The sequence below is a fragment of the Anomalospiza imberbis genome, chromosome 11 (assembly GCF_031753505.1).
Source record: "Anomalospiza imberbis isolate Cuckoo-Finch-1a 21T00152 chromosome 11, ASM3175350v1, whole genome shotgun sequence".
NCBI lineage: Eukaryota > Metazoa > Chordata > Aves > Passeriformes > Viduidae > Anomalospiza > Anomalospiza imberbis.
In genome coordinates this window covers 6,078,223-6,103,297 of record NC_089691.1, presented here as the reverse complement: position 1 = coordinate 6,103,297, position 25,075 = coordinate 6,078,223, and the positions used below count along the sequence as shown (strand labels likewise).

Below are 25,075 nucleotides of genomic sequence, written 5' to 3'. Positions count from 1 at the left end.
CTCCTATCCAAGTATGGTAAGTTCTGGCTGGATGGAGCCTCTCCTTCCCTTAGGTCTTCCTCAGCAACCTGAGTGTTGTCCCTCGTGGCAGGCCCTGTGGGCCTCCATCCTCCAGCACTGCATCCTGTGCTGCCTCTCTGCAGCTCTTCAGCTCATCACCATCATCTGATGCAATTCCTGGGGAAACCAGTACAGCCAGCTCCCAGGAAGGGCTGTATGGGACACCCAGCTGTGTCCAGACCATGAACAGGAGGGGAGTGTGTGCTGCGCCTGTCTCCTCCAAGGTGCACACCTATACTTTCTGCCTATTTTATTTGTCAATAATTGCATCCTCTCAGCAACACAACCCAGACGAAGGTCTGGGCTGTCCAAAGGGTTTTGTGGAAGATCAAACCTGCCCTGGGCAGCCTATTGCTCCTTTAGCCAGCGTTTAGTGCCCAGCAGCGTGTCTTGGGATCATGGCATCTGCTTGCATTTCTTTTGCTGCAGCCATAGATTTGTGTTTCACAGATTGTGAGGCTAGCTGGATTATAAATTATTCATGACAGGCAACTTATCGTGTTTATCTGGAATAATTGAGCAATTAAGTCTGTTTAGGTATGTAAAAAGATTGTGCAGTGGCTTGTCTATCTTCAGGCCCTAAATTCTGCAAGAGCATTTGTTACATATTTAATCCAGAATAACAACAACAAGAAAAAAAGAAAGCAGATACACTCTGCTTTGATGCACTGATCCATTATGATGTGTTCATTCGCACAAGTTTTTCATTCCAGTGGCTTCATTCGTAAATACACACTAGCCCAGGATAAATTAGACTTAACTTGGCTCCTTCAGTCTGGAGAAAGTGTGAGGCCATAAACAGGTCTGCAACCCCATCTCTGAAAACACTTTGGGCTGTTTATGCCAACACCAGAATTGTTTTTAGTGTTTAAAACCTTCCATCCTAGACACGTGGGTCAGAGGATCACGCTTCTCTCTGCCCTCATCACTGCTGTGCTACACTCAGATGTTGATGCTGCCAAGGTAGTGCAAAGTTTGGAGGTGAAAGGACCTTTAAATATTCAAGAGTGTTTAGTTTAGTCCCTGAGCTACAGCCATTACTCCCATTGCTGTAGTTGTCCAGGAGGGTTCCCAAAGGAGCTGGAAGCTCATGAGCAAGGCTACAACAGGGACCATTCAGAGCTGAATAAATGTGAGCCATGCAGTAAATGGATGATTTTATTCTGTGTTACTAATAGGAAACTGAGCTGCTTTTAAATTGATCTGTTACAAGTCTATTTACTGGGAGCAGCCTGTGCTCTTTATAGCATTATAGCTGTGAATTGCATCGCTGCTGCACATGACACCCTGAGGAGCCCCGTGGCCTCATGTATTCCTCCTCTTCTTTGGGCAGGAGGTACCACGGAATGGAAAGTTTTGAGCTCCTCTGCTCCCCCCCAGGCTGCTATTTTAGTTCTGCAGGAGACAATGAGTGAGCAGGACCGGAGGCTCCTGTTACTCAGGACGTCCGTCCTTGGGCTGGCGGCAGGGCACGGGAGGAGCAGCAGAAAAAGGCAAAGCAAGCCATTAGGCTTTCCTTGGCCGAGAGGGCTCCCGTGGAAGTCGCGCATTCCGGAGCGAGAGGGACCTGGGGCTGCACTTAGAGCACCTCGGCGTGCAGAGCTCGGGAGGTCGAAGGCCAGGGTGAGCTCTGCCATGCTCCCTGCCCCGGCCCAGGGAACAGCATCCTCCCAGCACCTACAGACGTCCAAATCTTTCATGCGCTCCTGCGGACGAGGAACAAAGGCTGTCTAAACAGGAGCTAGTGAGGCAGCAAATCGCACAAGAAACCTTCCCTAATGAACTGGAAGGACTTGTCCCTTTGCCTCGGGCGGCGGCACTGCCGGTTTGCTTAGCTAGGCAGCGCCTTGTTTGGCGGGGGACCCGCGCTCCGGGGGGAGCAGAGGAGCAGCGCTGGGTCTGGCGCTGGAGAGGTTTCCTCTGCCCATCTGCTCCTCTCTGCCAGCAAGGGCAAGCAGTGAAGGAGGGGATGCTCTCACTTCCCGAGGAGCTAGCCATGGGGGATGCTGCCGGGGAGCACCGTCCTGCCTATGACGGCGGATCGAGGTTAGTTGCAAAGCTGTTGGGCGTGCAGTTATTTCCTTTGATCGTGTGCTTCATCCCTGTGTCCGTGGTTGCATGGTGCAGGGAAAGATGGACCGAGCAGTGAGGTGCAGGTGCTGGAGGTTCTCTTTGAAACTGCAGAGCCTCGTGGGGGTCAGTACCTCCTGATGCCCTTTGGGGAGAGGAGACGTGCTCAAGTAGCCTGGAGTTGGTTCAGGGAGTGCTAACCAGAGAAAGGAAACTGTTTGAGAAGTGACTCATAGGATGAAATGGCACTGTCTTATTTCACAGCTCGATTCTCTGGACAAACGCAGTTTCCCATCTGTTATTTGCAGAGAAGGAGATGAGTTTGGGGGTTGGTTCCTCTCACTCGCCAGCAAGCGAGCAAGTTGATTATTTTCTGGCAAGAATTAGCAGGATGATTACTGACGGCTCCGGTGGCTTCCCCTTCTGGGCAGGAGTGCCAAGGACTAGATTTTATTTATATTGAGATGTTTGAAGATAAAGATGAGCATAAGGTGGCCTTTTTGACAAGTAAGTCAGTACCTCTGTGACCAATTCCCCTGTCAATTAAGTGCTGAAACACTCCTAATTGCACATTTTCTCTGGAGCCCTGGATTCTCCTCAAACTGTGCTTTAGATTTGGACCAGGAAGCTTCAGCCCACGCTGCCTGCATGTTTGCATCCGCCTCCTCTCCACCTGGATGCAGGCGTGAATTCTGGTGATGTCTTGACTTGCAGCCGGGCCCCAGGCACACAACAGCTCCTGCACCCTGGGTTGCTCATGGTCCTCCCAAGGCACCTCAGGAGACTCCATCTCCTGGTGTTATCTGTGCCCCTCAGCTCAGACTCTGGCTGATACACCACATCACAGCCTCCACGGGATGCTTTGCAGGCTCCTCTTTGCATTTGCATGTAGGCTGTGCACTGATCCAAACAACCAGGGCTGCTTTTCCTGCCCTCCATACATGAGCTCCATGGCAAACTGTCCCTGTGCTGCTGTAGGAGAACTCAGCAACAGGAATGGTTTGGTTTGGAAGGGACCTTCAAGATACCTTGTTCCAACCCCCTGCCATGGGCAGGGACACCTTCTACTAGATAAGATTGCTCAGGGCCCATCCAACCTTTGCCTCAAACACTTCCAGAGAGAGTTTAATTTTGCTATAAAGCTAACCCAGAACTTCAGAAAAAGGTATATATTTGTCATGCACTCCATCAGCCAGTCTGGGATGGTGTAGGAAACCTGATCCATGTGGTACCTTTAGTTTTTTCCGTGCATCAGCAGCTCCTCCAGGATTTGCTGAGCTTTCCCTGCTCTCCTGCAGCCATTCCCACCTCCTGCCTTCCCAGCAGTATCCCAGCTCCCCACAACTTGCTGTTCCCTCTGTTCTCTAGCCAAGGGCTGCCTTCTAGCACTGCCTCTTCCCTTGGATGAGAATATTGTTTAATTGCAGAGTATGTATGTGGCTTTGGCAGAGCTCAGTGTGACAACGTAAAACATGAGACATGCCCCCCAGAGAGCTCCTCAGGAGTGGATCCGGGAGGCATGGATGGAAGGGACATTTCACTGACTGGCTGATTTTGTGAGATTTCATGTGCAGGCAGAGCTGCTGAGCTGAAGACACTTAAGGACACTCTCAGGCAGGGCACTGGCAGTTCTTGGGAGAGGCCAGGCTGTTGCAGTGTTCCTCCAGGATAAGCCAGCAGCAGCCATGAATGAAACCTGTCTCCATCCAGTCAGTGATCCTGCTGTTGAGCCTCTCTATTAGTCTGATTAGCACAGTACCTTCATTACCCAGTTCCAGCTGGGGTTATTTTTATACTCATACTGGTGCCTGCAAAAGGCAGAGGGAGGTGTGACCGTGGCCTTGGGGTGCATCTGCTGGAGGGTGGCTTCATCTGGGGAAGGGGCCCACTTGAGGCTCTTGAATTTGAAGAGCTGCTGCCAGAGGTGCCCTGTCGTGCTCTTCCCAAACATGGTTGGGGTTTTTTTTCCCCGGATTTCAGTTTTGTAGAATTACTAAATACACATTTTCAGCAACTCGCAGAAAACACAAATTCCTTTTCCGTTCTGAATTCCCATGAACTTGGTTTCTGTTTTTTCAGCTCGTTGTACATCTTGTCTTGTGCCAAAGGATGAGTGTGGGTTGTATCTTCTGCTGAACAAAGCTCCTTTTCTCTGTCCTGTCCAAAATGGTCACCTTTGGGTGGGATTGATCATGCTGGACTCAAGATGACTTGAGACCTGTTCTTGCCAGTCTAAAATCATTGTTTAAAGCAGGTCAGATGGACTGAGCCCAGCAGCCTCCTCTGACACGGGGGTGTGTAGGTAGCAAGGTTGATGGCTTTGGCTGTATTGAGGTCTAAATGGGTAGAGCTGGTGAGGAACCATTCCATTTCAAATCTCCAAAGTCATAAATATGGTAATCTAAATATGGTCTCTCCTTTTTGGTTTTATTATTCTTCTGTAGTAGGATAACATCCTGGGTGACCTCCAAATGGTCCAAAATAACCAACCCTCAGCAAAGACAGAATTATTCTTAATTATAATCCTAAATTTTGGCGTGAAAATATCTTGGATGTTCAATTGCAATGTTTTTCTGCTTACAGTGCTCATTTTAAAGCTTCTGCCCACTGCAAAGGCTGAACTCTATACCCAAGATACTTTTAGAGCTGTATTGTCTTACCACAGTGGAACAAAACAACCTGCACATAACCAGCGCTCCCTCACATCTCCTGGTAACAAATACTGGGGATGGGCTATTTTCACATAGTCTCCTAAGTTAGGTGGTGTTAGAATAACTGCAGAAGCCTTACAGACTCAAGCTGTGTCTATCATTTCAGATCCTTTTTAAATGTGTGCTTTTCTTGATGTTTTTCTGGATGATTTGGAAACCACAGTGCACAGGGATGGATCTTGGTCCCCCTATGTACCTGCTCTGCAGAGGGTCACAATCTAGCCCACCATGCCTGTAATTTTATATGTGTGTGTATATGTATATTCAGTTTACAGTTCTTATCAGTGTTTAAATCTGCACTGGGCAGAGCCAGGATGTTCTGTGGATATTCCTGCTGCAATTTTTAAAAAGAAACCACTGATTGGAAAGTTTTCATTCCTAACAGGATTTGCAAATGGTTGGTGCTCACAGGACAGCATTGAGGGGGGAGGCACATCTGGCAGCTGTGACTCAGCAAGCACTGCCACTTGCTGACCTACCCATGCATTGGGGAATAAGAAGATTTGGAAGGGGGTTTTGAGGACTGTTCTGTGGTGTTGGAGGGCTCTGTGGTGGGAAGGGTAAGGCTGGTGGTCGTAGGTGTGTTGGGAACTGCATGCAGGCTGGGGCAGGTCAGGTATCAGATACAGACATTCCAAATGTCTGTACAGATGGGATGGTTCAAGCTATCAGAGCTTGTGAGACCAGAACAGGCATAAAATACACTATAGATGAAAGGCCTGCAAGCTTTACCTCCCTGTATCTTCTGCTGAGCCCAACAGCGTGTGTATAATTTGCTTTAATGGTTAGAAACATCTGCTGTTAAAAGTGATGCTTAATATATTTGGCTTCCACTTCCAGTCATTAGTTCTTTTTATGCCTTTTTCTGCCTAATTAACAACCTTTTAGTACCTGATATTGTTTCCACTGAATGTGCTGCTATATCGTAATCAAGTCACTTCTTAATCTTCTCTTTGATAAACTAAAAAGATCAACCTCTTCAATTCTCTCATTTCAGACATTTTCTGCATCCCTAGAATCACTCTTACAGATCCGGCCTGTATCTCCTGCAGTGTTTTACTAATCTCCTTAAAATGTCGGTTTGGAACCGTGGAGGGCTCTGGAAGGAGTCCCTTGGTGCTGGAAGAGGAGGCTGAGCCACCTCCTCAGTCCTACTTCCAGCTCCAGGCTTCCTGCATGGATTGAGCACAGGTTTGCTAGGCAGTAGAGACTCATCTTCATCGATAATTTAAGATAAGGGTGGCTGGAACAAGATGATCTTTAAAGTCCCTTCCAACCAAAACCATTCTGATTCTGTGGTTTTGCCAAAATCCACTGTGTGTGAGTGGTGCTGCCCATAGTGAGATGATGATACCTTGGCCGTGGTGAATTCTCATTGCCCCCAGCTCAGCCAGGTAACCAGTCTGAAATCCATTTAGCATATTCACTATTCATATTCTGTAGTGCTTTTTATTTTTGGCAGCATGTCGTACAATACTAGGTCAAAACACCTTTTGGACATCAAGGATATTGCTTCTGTGCATTACTAATATCAGATGTGCAGGGAATAAAATCAGGTTTGCTTTGCCATGACCTATTTTCCCTAAACCCATGTTGATGGGCGTATTTGTGTGTCCTTCAGGTCTCTGCACTGTCTTTCTGCCTTGGACAGATGTCTGTCTCTCTGTCCCCTGCAGGCCATACCTTTGCCTTCTTCAAGCAGAAGATTCTTCCAGCCTCCTAAAATTTCCTCTTAAAAATGAACATCAGCACACAGCAGTTTTCTTAGTTCTCTTAGAGCTCTTGGATGCAAAATTATTCAGTTCTGCCAAATTTAAATATCTTCTGGTGCTGGTAGATGTTGTTGAATGTTCTTCTCGATTGCTAATAGGATGGAAACACTTCATCCTCATAACGAGTGTGATCCTTTTTGTTCCCAAATGTTCCAGGACAGTGATTACAGCATGTCCATCATATCTGTCTCATTAGCATCTCTTCCATCTCCCCACAGTGATGGACCCCTGTCCTTTCTAGGAAGAGTCTGGGTGTAAATCTTTACTAATCCAACCCCTGAAACTTTTGATTTTGTGAAGAATTGGGCAAACAGGACTCAGAAATATATGGAATGGGATTATTTAATTGACTTGCATCACCGTCCTCTAAATGTTTCTCTTCTAGCTTGCAGATTCATCATGCAAGGGGAAGATGCCCAGAAAACATAGAGAGAAGAAGGGGAAAAGAGTATGAAAAGAAAGATTTTTTTCCTACTATGTCTTTATCATCCAGGCTTTTCCCTTCTCCTTTCTCCTCCTTGGGGGAGGATCTTTGGCAAGACAACTCAGCCCTTCCTCTTTGCTATCTTCCCTGCAGCATCCTTTAAGTTGTCTTTGATCTGTGTAACCCACACGGTGTGTCATCTGTTGCATCAGTGGAGGCCGGCCAGGCAATTTGTGATAATCCCAACTCAATTTACATTTCAAATGCTTGCTCTGGGAGCTCATGCCCCACTGTATTTCCTGCAGCTTTCTCCTGCTCCCCAGGACAGATGTTCCTCAGCAGTTCCTCACCAAGTCACCAAGGGCAATTGGATGCTCCTATCCCATCTAAAACACCCCCTGGCTTCTTCCTACCTGGGTGGTAGGTTCATTGTGAAAAATGAGAAAGTTACAATGATCTCATTGTTCTTCAGCCCTGAGCTGAGCAAGGTCCTGGCGGGCTTGTCCATGAGGCATACGCAGCTCCTGTGGCCCCAGGACCCAGGCACAGTGCCTCCCACTGCCTGGGTTTTCCTGGAGGAGCCTTGGCCAAAGGCAGAGTGGGGGACTGTGTGTGGCACAGGGAGGGAGTGGATCTCCTCTTCCCCCGGTTTCCACCTCACTAAGGGTCTTAAAGTGCCGGTAAGGAGATAGTGCAGAGAGGGAAGATTTGAATTTCTTGCATACTGGGAACAAGAACCTGAATAGAAAGGATTGGTTCTCCCTTAATTTGAGCTGATGGGGATGGTGGGCAAAGCTGATGGGATTTTGGTAGACACTCTCTTGAAATAGAACTGTGGGAAAAAATTCCAGGGGGTGTGAAAGCAAAAATAACGCAAGAAATTCTGGATGTCAGAAGAGAGACAGCAAGACCCTAAGAAATTATAAAAACTGAAGTACTATTTTCAGGAACTAAATATAATGTGGCTCCTTTGGAACAGCTTGGAGAAACTAAAATGTAGCGCAGAATTGCTGGGGAAAATTGAGGCTGTTTTCCCTTGGCTCCAAGTGAAGGACTCGAGCGGAGGCTGGTGTAGAGAGTGGCGTGGGAGTTCAGCAAGTACAGGGAAGTCTGGGAAAAGCACAGAGCTGTTGTGCAGCCAGGCTTGTAAGGTGATGGGGAGAGTTTTGCTGGAGGCAATGCCAAGCCTTGGCACTCGGCATGTGCTGGGCGGAGAGGGGAAGGGGTGCCGTGGGCAGGTGGAGGTTTCATCCACCCCCCATGAATTTGAACCCATCTTTCCTAGCTGATCTGAATTTCCTTTGGTTTTAAAAGCTTATTATTTGAAAGCTGGCCTTTATGAGAATCCTTCTGGAGAGGGAACTTGTAACGGGGTTTAGGGCTTATCTGCCTCTCCTCTCGAGAACTTGCCATCATGCCCCATCATGAGACCTATAATAACACCCAACTGCATCTCTGCAGGCAGCTCCTGCAAGCAGAAAAAGGTTGAAATGTGCCTGTTTATGTGGTCAGAGTACAGGGGGAATGTCCCTGTGGCCAGGTTATGAATCGCCCCTGCCTCCAACTGTAGGACCAAAAAGCCAGGCAGACCTGGAGCTGTGGGGCTGGGCAAGGTGATTAATGTCTTTGCAGTAGGGATTAAGCTGAGCCTTAGAGGTGATCCGTAACACTAGAATGAAGAGATGGTTTCCAGAATGAAAGGCAGGAAAATCCACACCTCGTGTGGCCTGTGGGATGTGCAGCCTGCAGAGAGCACAAGGCCCAGGAGCTGTTGGGTGCTGCCCCTGCCAGGCTCTGCATCTGCTTGTCCTGGGTGCTGCTCTGGTTTTTGGGAATGTTCTGGTCCTTTTTGCCACCTTAGTTCTTGTCCTGGAGAAGTCTTTTGCAAGCAGACCTGGCTGTCGTGCTGACTGTGCTGTATATTAATACTTGTGGAGCTGCTGAGCATCCTGGTGATTCCTCATACAGAAAGGCTCTACAGCCTCTTTAATTAACTTAATTTAGACATTAGTGTGTCACAGGGAACATCTCTCTTGGGGAAAGAATTTCGTTTATCACAACTTAGCCAGGGAACTGTTCTATTTTTCATTTGCATGCAAAAGTTCATTATGGTGAGAGTGAAAATTAACCCTTTGCTCCCCGGCCTGCACTTCCCTTTCTGGAAGTGCAGATGCATTGTGGAAGGAGCAGCACTCTTTGCACTCCCTTATAGCACTCCAGAGCCAAATTTTGAGATGGAATATCACAACCACTGCACTGATTCCAGAAAATCCATCTCTGCTAGCCCCAGGGAAGCGCTGAGCATGGCACAGTGGTGTTTCCTTATTTGGCCTTGGCTATTCTCTTTGGTATCTCTGGTCACCAAGCAGGAGGGAAGAAATGGGCTTTGGGAGTTGGTGGAGCTATGAGCCCTCGGAAAGGCCCCTCTTTCCCCAGGAGAGGCAGAGCCTCATGGCAAGCAGTCACTTCGCAGCAGACGCCTTGGAAGCAGACCAAAGCTAATTAAAGCTGGCATTCATGCCGGCATGCCGTGCCATGGGTACCTGTGACAGATGGGGGCTGCTTGCCCTGACTACAAGGTACTGCTGGTGAAGAACATGGTACCAAAATGTTTTTCAGGGGCTGATGACTGGTTCCTGTGGCTATGTGGGGTCTGTTTGGGGAGAGGTAATGGTGTGCTGGGGCTACCTGCAGACAGCTGTGCCTACCTATCACTCACTGCCCGTGTCCTCTCCTTGTCTCACAGGTGAAGGAATGGCTGTGCTTGAACTGCCAGATGCAGCGGGCGCTGGGGATGGACATGACCACCGCTCCTCGCTCCAAGAGCCAGCAGCAGCTGCACTCCCCTTCGCCGTCCCCCTCCCAGTCCCCAGCCAAGCATCCACAACCCCTGGCTGCAGATAAGACCCCACCAGCCCCCCGCCCCCTGCCACAAGAGCAACCCAAACCTCAGCCCGCAACGCCGCAGAGGGAACCGCACGGCCAAGGACAGCCAAAACCTCAGGAGGCGGCCAGGTCCTCCCCGCAGCATCAGGCCAGGTCCTCCCCACAGCATCAGCAAGCCAAGCCTTCCCCCTCTGAGCAGAGAAAGACGCCAGGAGATGCAGGGGCAAAGCCTGCTGCCCCGGCCCCTGGGGCTGGAGCACCAGAGCAGCCCCAGGAGGGGCTCACAGGGAAGCTCTTCGGCTTCGGGGCATCCCTCCTGACCCAGGCCAGCACACTCATGTCTGTCCAGCCAGAGGCCCCTGCTCCGAGCCAGCCGTCTCCTGGCAAAGTGCCTCCAAAAATTGTCTTCAGCGACGCCAGCAAAGAGGCTGGTCCCAAAGCCCCAGGGGCACAGGGCCGGGCTGGTGCCGCACCGGCGGCGAAGCCGGGCAAAGCGGAGCAGGGTGTCAAGCCAAAGGAAGTGCCGAAAGCAAGGGTCTCGTGCCCCCTCTGCAAGGCGGAGATCAACGTGGGCTCCAGTGAGCCCCCCAACTACAACACCTGCACAACCTGCCGGCAGCAGGTCTGCAACATGTGCGGCTTCAACCCCACGCCTCACCTCGTGGAGGTAAGGGGGCTGGCGGGGGTGGGCATCTTCTGAATCAAGGGTGCGTGCTCTCTCCGTGCTTAAGAGGGAGAAAAGATGGGGTGCTTGCTTTCAAAGGTCTATAAAAAAGCCTTTAAGAAACTGCCGAAGCCAATTTCCTCCTGGGGCGAGCTGCAGGGCTGGAGTCCGTGGTCCTTCACCTCTTGGCAAAAACATGGATTTCATGTGTGTACACTGATTTCATGCTGGTTTCATGCAAGGAACAGAACAAGGCATGGCTGTTGTTAAGGGCACCCCCAGCAGTGCCCACTGCTCCCCAAAGGTGTCCAAGGGTGAGGTCATGCAAGTACCAGTCGCCAACCAGTGTCCTCCTGTTGCTGTGGATGGAGGCCTTGGCCAGACTGGAGATGGGGCTAATGAGGGATGTTCTGCAGCTCCTGCATCCTCTAGTGGTGAGGCTGCAAGGAAGATGATACAGGGGAAGAAAGTGTCAGGGCCTCAGCAAGAGGAGCTTGGGTGCAGGACAATGGAATGGGCTGTGCATTGGGTGGATGTGGGGATGCCCAGTGCTGTATGGATGTGAATTGGATGGTGAATTCGGCAGCCTGCTGAGATGGAGTGCAAGGAGAGGAGAACAGAGACTAAGATACTCTGAAATCCACCCAATCTTACCTGTTATAGTTGAGAATGTCTCTGAATTGTGATGTCCACAGAAATCATCTTCCCAAGCACCAAAGAAGCACCATAGCTAATTCTAGCCACTGGTGCCTAGAGAGGAGAGTGGTGCAACTGGTTCAGCTGGAGCATCCTCCTTCCCCTTCCACCTTGGGAGCTAGAGCAGGACATCTTCCAGGCCCTTCACCCCCTCCTGGACAAGTGATTTGAGACCCTGACCAGTGGAGGCCCAGGGCTTGCTCCTGGAAGTGCTGCATCTCACAGACAGTTAAGACACAGAATTGATAACATCAGCACATGGAGAAGTTAATGAGAACTTGAAATGACCAGAAGTAGGATTGCTAATCTTGGATCCGTTTCATGGCAGATAATTACATTTTATGTCCCTGGCTCCTCCCTGCAGTTTCAATTATACCCAGTAATTTTCTGTTCTTCCTGAAGCTGCTGCTGCTGCCGCTGCTTCACTCGTGGTCACGTTGGCAGTGGAGGAGACGCCTTCCCAGAATGTCTGTGGAGGTGCAAACCCCCCAAATGGCCATCTCAGTGTACACAGTGCTGTTTTCAGTGCCAGTGCTCTGCTCCTGCTGTTGCTCCCACCACTGCCTGCACCCTGCCCCGGGGGCTTGAGTGAGGAAAGCTGTCCAAGTGTTTGTTCTTTGGGTAGGGCCAAACCCTGTGTTGTCATGTCCCTGGGCAGCAATGTGTTCCCAGGCTTCAGAAAGCTCATGGATTGGTGAAAAGGCTTTAATGCACCTGGCTGCTAATTAATTAATTAGAGAATTAATTTGGGGTTGGGTTGTAGCCAGTAACATGGTGATCTCTGCATGTACCAGGGAAAGTTGAGCTCTCCTCAGCCCTTGTCTCCAGGGTCACTAGCTGACACCTGGGATTAAATTTCAGATTTTGAAGGCTGGACTCTGCTGAGGTTCCCAGAGCTCTTGGGCAAATGCCTTCAGACACCCTTGGGCAAACCCATCCTGGCATGTATGCTCCTCTTAGTGTTTCTTGCTGCAGCTCATCCCTGCAACATCTACATAGATGTCTTCACATAGACTGAAGACCCACAGCAAGGTCTTACCTGGGCGTTGTGCTGTCATGGGTTTTGTTTCCTTTTCACTGAACCTTTGTCCAGCTCTGCATGGTTGGGTTGGTTTATGGGATTTATTTTTATAAGAGTTGAGGAAGAAATGCAACACTTGTGCTGTGGATGTTTTTAACAAAAAGTTTCTGGGGAAAGGAAAGCATTGCAAGGTCTGTTAATGTGGTTGGGCTTTAGGTTTGCTTGATCTTCTGGGAAAATTGTTCTGTGGTCTGATCTCTTTTTGCCTGCAGCTCACATGGGCTTGTCCCAAGCCCTGAGGTTCATGCAAATGCCAGAACTCACTCTTTGAAGTAGTGAGGCTTGATCCATTAATTGCTTGATGAATTAGGACCTTGGCTATAAGCTGCCCTTAGAAGTTGTGTGAAAACTAATGAGGGATTTGATCCCAAGTCTGGTAAGTGCAGAGGAGCACGAACTGTGGTAAGACTGGCAGCACGCTCTGCACGCACCCCTGGAGCCTGGGCAAGGCTTCACCCTGGCCCCAAAAAGCATCAGTCACAGGGAGGGAGAGGGCATGGCCCACAGTGTCCTGGTTTTTGGAAAAAGAATGCAGTTTTGCAGGAAAATAGTGCTAAAACCATGTGTTTCCTCCAAATAAAGTTGTATTGTCACTTCCAGAAAGCAGCAAAGGCTGTTGCCCCTATTTGCAACCCCCTAAAACTTCTGATTTCCTTGGAAAGATGTGTTATTATACCCATGGTATTTTCATTCCCATCCCACTCCTGATCTAAAGATGGAGTCGGAGGCTCTGTGTCCCTGCCGTCCCCTCCCACCCTCTGCAGCTGCCTGGGGAGGTATCCAAGGAGCTGCCTCCTCCCCGGCACTCTGTGCAGCCAAGTGCACTCAAACCTACCAAAAGAGAAGAAAATACTAAAAGTGCTAGTTTTCTGTGAACTCGCTGGCTGAGCTGCATAGGTGCTGAGCCACCCAAAGAAAAGGGTAAGTTGTTCTTCACTTATTGTCCTTGCTCCACTGTAGACTGATGCTTATGCAGGTGAAGGATGCTCCAAGAGTATCCCACACATGAGAAGCTGGGTCGTGCCTCTGAGCCCAGAGTTTCCAGACAATCTGCCAGCAAGACTGGCTTTCCTCTGGCTTTGGGTCTTGGTGGGCATGATCAGAAGGTGCTGGTGAGGACTGGAAGCCTAGGGCATGTGAAGAGTTTAGGGATAAGTGTGGCATTTTGGCAGTACATCCCAGGAGAATGGGATGTGGACTATGGTGGCTCATGGCTCTGGAAGCTGTGGGTGACCGGCAGAGGAATCCCAAAAGCGTGCCTGACTTCCAGTTCCTCTGCATGTTTGCCATAATATCCAGCTTTACCATAATTACCCAGCTTTAAATAAGTTGTTTATGTGAAATATACAGAGTATATATACAGGAGTACAGGTGCCTGGAGCTTCCTCCCACCTCCTCACACCTCCTCCAGGAGCTGCATCCTGGGAGCAGTACTATGAGATGTTCTCAAGCCAGAGATGACACTTTGAGACTCTCCCAAATTCCCTACAGACTCAACCCGATGCCATGCAGGAAGGGAAGAGGTTTCTGTTGCAGAAAGACCAAGTGCTGGATCATTTCACTGGGGATGTAGGAAATCTCTCCTGTTTATGGCAGAGTCTGCTGAGTGAACAAGTGATCTGGCAAGAGCTGGTTTGCAGCATGATTGCCCTTGTGCTTGCATGATGCTCTCCCAGTCACCCCAGTTGACCCCAATTGACTCCAGGGTTTTTTTATTAAGGAACAAATGAACTATGCATGTTGTGTTACTAAATAAACATGGCAGGATGCCCCTTTACCTAATTAACCTGCTCCTGAAACAGGAGCAGTGACAGGTTTCATTGCAGAACACTGCTGATTCCCAGGTGCCAGGCTGTGACCTCCAATGGGCACCTGACCCTCAGGAGGGTCCTCTTACTGATTTGTGGTACTTGCTATACCCCATCCAGATGCTAAAACTGCTTTTTTTCCCCTTGATTGCCCCATGCAAACTATTTTTTTATAACACTTATGTTGTCATAGGTGGTGCTGCTGCATTGCCCTGTCTGATCTCACCAGTTAATGCTCTTGGGCTCCTTATTACATGCATTATATGCATATATAATATAGTATATGCCTATCATATGTTGGTGAGACACAGGAACAGGTTTCCCAGGGAAGCTGTGGACTTTGCATCCCTGGAAGTGCTCAAGGCCAGGATGGATGAGGCTTCAAGTAACGTGGTCCAGTGGATGGTGTCCCTGCTCATGGTAGGGGGGTGGAATGAGATGAGCTTTAAGGTCCCTTAAAATCTGGGATTCTGTGATTATCCTGGGTGTGGTATCACAGGATGCAGGAGTAGCATTTGCTTGAGCCCTTCATGGGACATGTTCCCCTTCTGCTGCTCCCCTTGTACCTGCAGCCAGGTACAAACCAGCCCATTCAGATGGATTTCTTGCAAAGAGTTTGTGATCCCTGTATGAAATACTGTCTGGAAAGCCCCTGACCTCTCTTTTCATCATGATCCAAGAGCTCCCACTGCATAAAATTGGTCCCTGAGCAGAACAGCTCCCCTGGGTGGGCTGCTGCGCTGCTCAGGTTCGAGATGCTGATGCTGAGGATGGGGCTGACCTGCCCTACTTGCAGAAGCAGCCGCGGCAGCTCCTGCGCTCAGCTGCAAGGAGGAATGCCTGGGAAAACGGACTTCAGGGAGATGGAAAAAGCTCCGTGAGATCAGCCTTTGTGCAGAACAGGGTGGCGCTGCCGGCAGCCGGAGGATGGGTTAGAGAAGGAGAGCCGAGGAAAGGTTTTGTGCCAAAATTATTTTGGTGTCGGCACATAGGTTTCAGAGAAGAGCTGAAAAGAGAGCAGGGAGCAGCGTCGGCTCCTGCCTCACCTGCCCTGGCAGCCGGCAGCCAGGAGCCTGTGTTCAACTCCCGAATGTGCCGGGCCTCCCTGCCCCTTCCCAAGGGTCCCTGCTCTCGCTGGGCATGTAATTAGCTCCAAGCAAAGAGGATTAGCGAGGTTAAGAGAGACTCCAGCTCAGCACTGTCCTGGGGTGGAAATTCCAGCCCCGGTCTGGCGTCTGGGGCCATTCCCCCCTCCTTCCAAGGCAGAAAAGCAGGATATATGTGCCTTAAGAAGGGCCTGCCTCCTGCCCTCTGGAGCACAGGTGTCTGTGTCGGGGATCCAGCAGCTCTCCATCTCAGAGAGCCCTATGTCCTTCATGGGATGATCAGAAATGCTTCCCAAAGAGCTGCCTGCCTTCCTAGGGTGACAGGGAGGATGGGTAGGGACAAGTAGGGACAGGGGCTTAAAGTTTTCAGGCTTCATTTTCCCATAGGAATCCAGGTCCTGTTACTGTCCTGTTGTTCCTACCAGGCTCAAAGGGCAGCAGAGTTCTGCAGCTCCCGATGTTCTGCAGCTCCCAATGGAGCAGGGAGCAGCTGTTGTCAGTCACCCTTTTGAGGCTGTTTTCCCTGACTCGAGTGTCCTGCAATGACAGCTTGGCAGTGTCCCTGGAGCTCAGACGGGCGCTAGGATGGCCCAGTCCTCTTTCCAGGGACACGAGGAAGAGCGCAGTGCCACTCTTGAAAGGTGGGCAGGGGGTTGGACCCTGGAGTTTTCTGCAGGAGAAAGAGGTACCTAGAGATGCAAGGCCCAGGGTGCAGCAATTGCTGGGTTTCTCCTAGATTTTTGTGCAGAAATCATGATTTTGAACAATACCCCAGCCCTGAGGGTATGACTATTTGGGTCAGTCACATAAACTTAAGTCAAACTGAGAGCTCTGCAGGAGAGGAAGGCGGTTTCGCTGGCCTGAGCCCTCAAATCCTGTTAAAGGCTGGTAATTAACAGCTCGCTGTGACTCAGGAGTTTTCTGAACCTGCTGTAATTAAGCTCTTTCCTGCTGCTGGGCTCTCCAACAGCTCCTCCTGCAGACACGGGGATGGAGTGGTGCTGGGGTACGTAACCTTGCAGACAAGTCTGCATTAAGAGTGGGGTCCCATCTGATGGTGATGAGGAGCATCTGTGGGTGGTCCACTTAAGCATTCCATGTTTCTGTGCTGGACCTCACTGCTGGATTTTCTGCAGAATCCTATTAAATGTTAGCCCTGTGTCTGCTGCTGGCTCTTGTCTTCTGCTGGTTGTGGTTTTGGAACTTCTGGGACTGCTCTGCACACTGGGGTTTGCCTTGCTGTGCCTGCTCTCAGCTTCTGGCCACTTTAAAATTATCTTAAGAGCTGCTGTTCCTTTCTTTAATCAGTAAAAAAGCTAGAGCTCCTGGTTCCTTTCTTGTTTTATCTGCAATTATATTATTAAGGGACAAATGTCAGCTGTATGTGGATCCTGCTGATTGATACTTCTGAGGCAACCACTGCCCACACTGCAGATTGTTTTCAATGGTTCATAAAATTGAACAATATTTTGAGAGGAGTGACAGTGGCTGAGCAAAGTAGGGGACTTCTGCCTGTTAAATGAAGATATATTTTAAGTGAACGATGTTTCCCCGATGCCAGGCTGGTTTTCCAGAGCACATTTGCTGTGCCCTAGGACTTAGAGCTGCTGCCTGTTGTATTGCTGTGCTCCTGGGCTAGCAAGCTGCTAGGGCCAGCAGTGCCAAGGTGTCTCCAGAGCTGTCTTGCTGGGAAGTGAGTAGATACGTCGGGATCAAAGCCTGAGTGCTTTGCTGTGGCTCAGGCAGTCAAAAGATTTGGTCTTACAACAGGCAGCCCTTTGGCTTTGGGGAGGTTAATATTGCTTCTGGGCCAGCCCGTGGTGCTGGAGGTGAGGCGGCAGCAGGACAGACGCGATACCCGAGTCTCCACTGCAGTGCACTTCTCAATAGTCTGTAAGAGCTCTTGGAGCCACCACCTCGCTGTGGGTTCTGCTTTAATTGGTGGTGAAACTTCATCTTTGTGGTATTGATTATGGTTTCCTAGAAAGTGACAAGGAAAAATTTGGGGAAATGCTTTTTGCCCATATAACATGGGTAGGTCCTCATGATAGCTCTTCTCCCCAGCTAAGCTTTGACAGTTTTTCCCAGCAAATGCTTATTTTGGCAGTATTGCAGATCTGCTTCTCAGGGGTGATGATATTCTGTCCATGAAACTTCCACAAACTCATCCTTCAAAAAGTGGCTCAAGCCATCCTCGAGCAGACAGGGACAGTGACCTTGCAGCAGGGACATGGACACAGACTACAGGGCTGTCACTACAAGGGCCTTGGATATTCTCACCAGTTGGGTGCCATGAATATTAAAATTCACCAACATGGGAAGGGCCTGAGTAACTTTCCATCACCCGACTGAGGTTTCACGGTTTGGAACAGCTCTGGGAAAGGCTGAGAGAAGATCAGTGACTGCCCTAATGCACCCTGTTAGGGACTTTCTTGACCTTGAGAAGCTTTGAAAAGAGTTACTGTTGTGCACATGAAAGGTTGAAGGCAGCAAAAATAGGCAAAGTGGAAGCACAGAGAGGAAGCAGGACAAGCTAAAGCTGCCATAGTGTTTTATAGATATCAGAAAGGGTTTCATATATATATGTACTGGAGAGCAAAAAAACCCAGTTCATTCACAAAATTCAGGTCACCTGGTTCTAGCACAGGGTTTTCTGCCTTTGCTGTTCAAGTCAGGCCCAGCAGCCATTCTGGTGGGGCAGCCCTGGAGCTCTGTGCCTTGAGGAGCCTTGTGCCTCTCTGCTGCTTTGGGCAGTATTGCTGATGTCCACTGCAGCACCAACCCAGAGATGTCCTCTTAGCTCCCCAGATGAGTCCCGTCACAGGGAGCTGGTGCAGACCTCAGTGGACACCTCACTCAGGCACACAGCTGGCATGGGGGAAAAGTGAGGGGGTTCCTGTGTCACCCTCCTAACGCTGTGCCAGGTGCAGCAAAGAGCAGGAGATGATGGAGGAAGGCAGGGGAAGAGGAAGGCAATGGTACAGAGGAGGCATGGAGCTCTCAAGGGAATGGGGACAGCCTGGACACTCATTCCTGCTCCTGCTGTGCCTTGCATTGAACAATGAGTGTCTGAAGAAGCTCAGAATCAGTCCCCAATGCAGGGACTGGTGAGGTTATTGCCTTCTCTACACTGGGAGAAAAAGTGCTTGGATCAGAGGGATTTGGATCACACTTGGATCATGTTTGTGATGGTCAGCTTTTATGAGATGGCTCTTTGGGGTCTGGTAGACATGGCAGCACTGACCTCTGAGTCCAGGCTACTTGGTGGAATGTGTGGGCTCCTGTGTCCTAGACCTCTCCCTTGCCCACAGCAGGAGCTGCTGGTGGAGGTGGTGGTAGACACTGCTCTTACAAAGGCAAAAGGTGTGAGGGAAGTTGGATTGGAGGGAACCTTTGGAGCAGCATGTTCTGAGGAGCACTGTGGGGGCTGGTGGTCCCTGAGCAGGTACCAGCAGCAGATTATGAGAATGGTGGGACCACCTAAATCAGAGTCTTGGTCTAAAGCTGTGATGGGCAGACAGAGGAAACAGCTCTTTTAGTGGGAGATGTCGAGAGGATTTGGCTGTTCATCTCCTGTTTCCACCCCTGTGAGCAGCCACAGCTTATCCTGATGGGCTCACAGACCATTATACAACCTGGATCTTTCTTCTTTCTGTTTTTTTTTTTTAATAACATGCCATGTTAATGCTTTATTTGGGAACATGTTAGGACACTTAATCGAGCGTTTAATTGGCTTTGTAACAGTGGATTTCTGAGTGGGCTGAGGAGGAGGCAGCTTTAGGGCTGGGCTGCTGTTGGAGATTCTCAATTTTCCAGCTGTGATGGGAGCATCTCAGACTGAGTTTGCTGGTCTTGATCCACTTACCAAAGCACCATCGTTTCTCCTGTTGAGCCCAGTGGCATTTTGCAGTTGTATCCTACAGACTTGAGGATCTGTAAAGGTCCCTGGAACAAAATGAGATTGAGGAGAGGGGCTGCCAATGGTGAAGTGTGTGGCCATGCTGGGAAAGAATCCAGTGGGAATGCTGATGATGGGATGAGATTGTTGGGGATGGGTTTTGCTAGTTCAGGCCGGGCTCTTATGTTGATTCCTTTCTTGCCACATCCAAACTGTGCTGGTAAAGTCCATGGGCAGGACAAGCCCACGTGGGCAGCTTGGGCAGTGGAAGTACATTGGTGCTATGCTGCTGAAAAAAGTCCAAGCCTTTATCAGAGTGTGTGCTATTGAAGGCTGTGTCCTTCTGTAAGGATCAGCAGGACCTGAAAGACAGTTTGTGGTCTCTACAACTCAGCCTGCAGGGGTTCACCCTGGTTTAACAGTGTTCCACATACCATGTAGTTCAGGTTTCAGCCCTTGCTGTGTGCTGGGATTCCCTGTTTTCCCAACTACACATGTGCTGGTGTGAGCCATGAGAGCTAAGGACTAAGATCCCATCTCCCAAGGAGTATACACTGGGTGTTTGAGAAAATACTGCTGGGCAAGGGAAGAAATGACATTTACTTCTATGGAAAGAAATGGCATTATTGGTGTGGTTAAAAATGACTGCTCAGGAGGTGGCCAGCTGGGTGTCCCTGTTCTTCCTTCATTAAATCATAGGATCACTGAATGGTTTGGAAGGGATGGAAGGGATCTTAAAGCCCATCTGGTGGAAGGGATCTTAAAGCCATCTGCTTCCAATCCCCCTACCATGGGCAGGGATGATCAGGTTGCTGGTGGGGCTTTGCTGGAGGGACACAAGCTTGTCCCATCAGGTGGCACTGCCAGGAGATGTGGGATGGGGACTTGGGCCCTCACCATCATCCCTCTCCTCGAGTTTCCCTGCTTTGCAGCATAAACTCTGTTCTCCCGTGAAACAAAGCCTTCCTCTGTGGTGGAGAGGGAGGCCTTGTATAATTAATGCTGCCCGGGGAATTGGGGCTCTGCAGTGCTGCAGTGCCCAGGACTCAGCCGGGCTCCAGTGCAGCATTCCCTGCATGCAGCCGTTCTCTGCCGGGCAGCAGTGAGGAGCAAGCACTGCCAGCCAGGGCACTTCAGCCTCTTATTTCAAAGCACAGAACCTCACAGCATGTGAAAAGGCAGAAAGCTGAATGGACTAGGGAGATGCACTAAGGAGCTGCTCCTTCCTCCTCCCCCTGGCCTGGTTACTGGGCTGATGAGCTGGGGAAGGTGGATGGCACCAGCCTGAAGCAAAAATAAACACCAAAGTGAAATAGAAAATGAAAGCAAGCACTTTCTTTGAAGCATACCGAGATTCTGAGCCTGGGAAGGTCTCTGAATGGATATTTTGAGCAACATTTCATTCTTACATTACAATGTTACATTCCTACATTAACAGGTAATGGTTCTCAGTCTCGGTGGTGGAGCTGTTAGTGTGGCGGGTGGCCACCTCACAGCCATCTTTCCAATGATTTTTCTGTCACAGGGGTCAGGGACTGAGTGGAAACACATGATGAATGCCTTTTTGGTTGATATTTGCTATGGAAGTTGAGAAGAAAATGTTTCACAGGGACAGTTTGTCTTCTGGAGGTGTGAGACCCTCACAGAAGGTGGGTCCCCATGTGGCACCCCAGGGCAGGTGCTGGGTGGCAAAGCCCCAGATGCTAGAAATGGGTTTGTTTGTACTCATTTTCTATTCTTCCAGAGGAAATTCATGCATGGCTTCTGGGGACCCACATCCTGGCATGAGGAAGAGTTGGGTACCAAATTTTTACAGGTGCTCTGACCCCCTCCAGGGAGTTCATCTGTGTCTTACCTACTTCAAAGCCTTGCCACAGGACCTTGTGAACCCTGGTTTCCTCCATCTGTATTTTCTCCACAGAGCAGAAGAGGGAATGACACGTCCCTCCATTTTCCACTCCCCGTTCATTTCCTTGCCCTCTGTTAACCCATTCAGCACAGATCATCATCCCTGCCCCTGTAATTTCATCTGAAACAGCTTCCTTTTCCTATGTGTCCCTATTTTTTTGTGCCTAAGAGCAGCTGCTCCACTGGACAGACAGAAGCCATGCTGCAGCTTCCTTGGTGGTGAGACAGGATTCCTTAAAAACCCAAATGCTTCCATAGCCTCTTTCTTCACATAAGGCTGTAAACTAGCTCCTTTCCAAGAATTGGGAGCGTAGGAGGGATTAGCCAGGAGGTGCCATTATTAATGTAAGTGATTGTAATTGTAAGCCAGGGCATTAACAAAGATGCTTATGCTTGATCCAGCAATGATTGCACTCCTTTCCTCCTTCAATTTTTATCCTTTTCCTGCTCCTGTGAGCAAGTGGAAAGGCATTTCCAGAGCTTGGGATTCCTCTTTTCCTTCCTTTGTGTGTTCACCCTGCAGTATTTAGAAAGCATAGGCAATATTTAGAAGCCACCAGGGGATAAAATGCTCCATCAAATGGGTGATCATTCCCTGAGAAAATGAGGAGTTATTAGGAAATGTCCCTTGAGAACCTGACAAAGCTAAGGAGAGTGCCAGAGGCAGGGCCAGCAAAGGCTCCAGTGTCTCCAGGGGCTTGCCTGCTTCCTAAGGACATTGATTGCTCCAGTGCAAACTGAATTTCTCTCTGCTGTGAGGATGGTGAGGCCCTGGAACAAGTTGTCCGGAGAACCTCTGGATGCCCTATCCCTGGAAGTGTTCGAGACAGTCTGGATGGGGCATGGAGTAACCTGGTCTAGTGGAAGGTGTCCCTGCCCATGGCAGGGGGGTGGAACTAGATGATCTTGAAGGTCCCTTCCAACCCAAACTATTCTAGGATTCCATGACCTCCCAGAGGAAATGCCAGTGTCTACTTGGGGCTGATCACCTCCAGCATTGGGGGTGATGATACAGAGTTCCACCTGCAAGTGGCTGCTCTGCCACCCAATTAATTTGAATGTAAAATCCCCCAAATTTTAAAGGCACTCCTGGCCATGCATAAGAAATGGGACGTGAGGTTTAAAGAGGGAGCATAAATAAGCACACCCTCAGGAAACTGAGCAGGAGCTCATGTGACTGCCCTCTGGCAAAAGGACATCCAAAATTATTTATTACTTAGTACTTTGACAAGAGTTTCTAAATATGTTGCTTCAAATGGCACCTAGAGAAGTGAGATCTTCTAGGCAGTACACAAAATGAGCTGTTATAAGTAAGCAGCCCATTAACAGGAATGCTGGCACCTTCTCTTTGAAAAAAGCATCCTCCTTGGATTTAACATTGGTTGTTAAATTGTTGTTTGCAAACTGAATGGTGGTTGGTTTATAGTCCTGATGCACTCACAGCCAAGCACAGGTGCGCTGAGAGCAGCGGGGAGCTGGAATTCCCAGTGAGGGCAATGCCAGGAATCCAGGAATTAAATGTGCCCCCAGCCTGAAAACAGCAGCTTGAGAAGCTTAGCCAGGGGAGCCTCCTGCACTAACAGAAGGAAATATCAAACTTTTTCTTAAAAATGTCTTCAATTCTTTGTATGGCAGAATGGAATTTGCTGGGGTGGGGGTGGGCAGGGGTGTAGCCAACTGCTGGACTTACTGCCCAGCTGCAATGCATTTCCCTTCTGAGGCTGTTCCTAGAGCTGATTTTAAAGCTCTTTAGGAGCTCCTGGAAGCGATTCCCTAACAAAGCAAATCGTTTCAGCTAATTAAGAATCTGATGAGAAAGCCCCAGGTAATACTTTGCAACTTAAACAACTTTCTGGGGTGTTTGGAAGAGAAACAATTTGAAAGGTTCAGCTGCTGTAGTTACATTTTGTGTGTGGGACGGCAAAGTGGAGGCGCAGGGATGTGGGGGACGCAGCTGTGGTTACTGCTGTGCTTTATGCTGCTGGTCACAGTGGACGTGGAACCAGGTGAAGGGGACAGGAGGAAGCTGGAATGTCACGGCTCTTGTCTCATGTGGATGGTGGCAGCCGTGCTGTGGGGTTCAGCCTCTGGGGCACAAGGGGCTGTGCTGGCAGGTGGCACAGGGCAGGTGTGAGCAAACCATCTTCCCCAGCATACCCTGCAGTCCAGGCTCAGCTCTGGACTGGTCCCTGTGTGCTGATGCCGTGGTCCCCACCTCTGCAGAGGCTCAGAGAGGTGCAAAACCCAGGGTGCTCTGCAGAGCATCCCCTGTGTTTCAAGAAGGGAAGATCCAGCCCTGAGAGCTGTTCAGGCTCAGCCACTCAAAAATCCATGGTGATACGGGGGAAGGGAATGGTCCCAGATTCCCCCAGCCCCGTGGGCAGGAGCCAGTGGAGCCCAAGTACCCTCTCGCCAGGGCTGGAAGGCTCTGCAAGGGCTCTGCCTCCTTTGCTGAGGATTATTTCAATTCTGTTTCTGCCTCACTGAGGCTCTGCTGAGCCAGCGCCAGCTGTCCCTGTCTGTGCCAAGCAGTATTTGGGAACCAGAGCAGGCTTTTCCCTGTCTCTCCTCTCCATGGCTATAGGTCCCCCACCAGCAAACCCTTGAGCTGCCTCAAAGCTCATTCTGGCTACAACCATGAAAATGCACCAGACCCCCTCAGCAGAGCATGGGGCTTTATTTCCAGAGTGTTCTCTTCACTGCTGCTTTGCCTCCTCATCTTCCCACTGCCATCTGCTCTGCCTGCTAAAATAAGGCAGCGTGCTGCGGGTGAGCGGTGCTGTGCTCAGGGAGCCTCTGCTCTGCCCAGGCTGCTCGGCACAGGGACCCTCTGCTGGCCATGCCGTGGCCTCTGGGAATGGAAAGGGAGGGTTTATCTGCCCCCCTCCCCGCCCTAGTTTCAGGTTTATCTCTCCAAGTTGATGGAAAGAGCGGCAAGGTATCAGGGTGATGCCTTGCAGGGGATTTGGCTTCTCATCCTGGAGATGCTCATCTCCCACCTGGGGCAGATGGTGACTTGCTGAGACTGGATGACCAATTTTTGGGTAGTTTAAGTGAAATAAACCCTAAATTAGGAGATCTTAAGTCTCTGGAGAACGGTCCAAGTCCTTCATGCTGTTCTCATCCCTTGATGCCCTCTCCCGTGATTTCCTTGTGAAGGAGTTTCTGTAAGGAAATAGATATAGGACCACCTCCACCTCCCTTTTCCCTGGAATGATGAAAAGCCTCAAAGGCAGATTTTCTGGGGGCCTCTTTGCACCAAAAATGTGAATACCAAGGACAGGATGGGAATCACTCTGTGTCCTAACACACCGCAGAGCACAATCCTTCATCTGCTTTTGTGTTTCTCACAACATAAAACCCAGAAGAAAGGTGAGGTTAGGAGGTGCAGAGAAGATGTTTTGCACAGTTAGCTGAGACACCTCATTGCCATGGGATACTGGAAGAGAGAGTACAACAAAACACTGGAACTCAAAGGGAGGGTTTTGGGAAATCGGAGACACCTTTGGGAGCGATAAGAGGGATTTTTTAATTTCAGAGATCTGTTTTGGGATTTTCAGATGGGATCACTGAATGCTTTGTATTGTCCCATGCCACAGCTAGCAGCCGTTGGGCTTTATTTGTGTCATGACTGGGAGATAAATAGCAGTCTCTGAGCTCTGACATGAAGGGCTGTTTTAGGGCTTTTTTTTGTTAGGATATTTTAATTGTTTGGAGCTCAAAGAGCACCTGGTTCCCAAGCCTGTTGAAGCATTGATTTCAGAGGGGTTTGTTTGACTCAAAATATTCTCAAAGAAAAAGAAAAGCAACCCTACCAGTATTTGCTTGGGGAATAACCCCACAAAGTGTGGGTTGTGGGTATGAGGACAGAATGGTGGTGTGGGTTTGCCCACGGCTCTGCAGGTGTGGGCTCTGTCCAAACCAGGGCAGGGTCCAGGCAGTGGGGCTGGATCCTCGGGATGTGCATGGCTGAGTGCTGGCCCGGGTGAGG

The 25,075-nt window shown here is 49.7% G+C and overlaps 1 protein-coding gene and 1 long non-coding RNA gene across 4 annotated transcripts in view; both read left to right on the top strand.

The window, feature by feature from the left end:
• Positions 1 to 25,075, top strand: part of BSN (bassoon presynaptic cytomatrix protein) — an 89,256-nt gene that overhangs the window by 35,184 nt on the left and 28,997 nt on the right. For all 3 annotated transcript variants that reach the window (XM_068201567.1, XM_068201568.1, XM_068201570.1), the window contains one exon: positions 9,784 to 10,590. In XM_068201567.1, coding sequence (XP_068057668.1) covers positions 9,784 to 10,590 — 807 coding nt within the window. The remainder of the gene's footprint in view (positions 1 to 9,783; positions 10,591 to 25,075) is intronic.
• LOC137480504 (uncharacterized) lies at positions 19,949 to 21,481 on the top strand. Its single transcript, XR_011002941.1, has 2 exons — positions 19,949 to 20,825; positions 20,921 to 21,481. It is a non-coding gene; the product is annotated as an uncharacterized lncRNA (long non-coding RNA).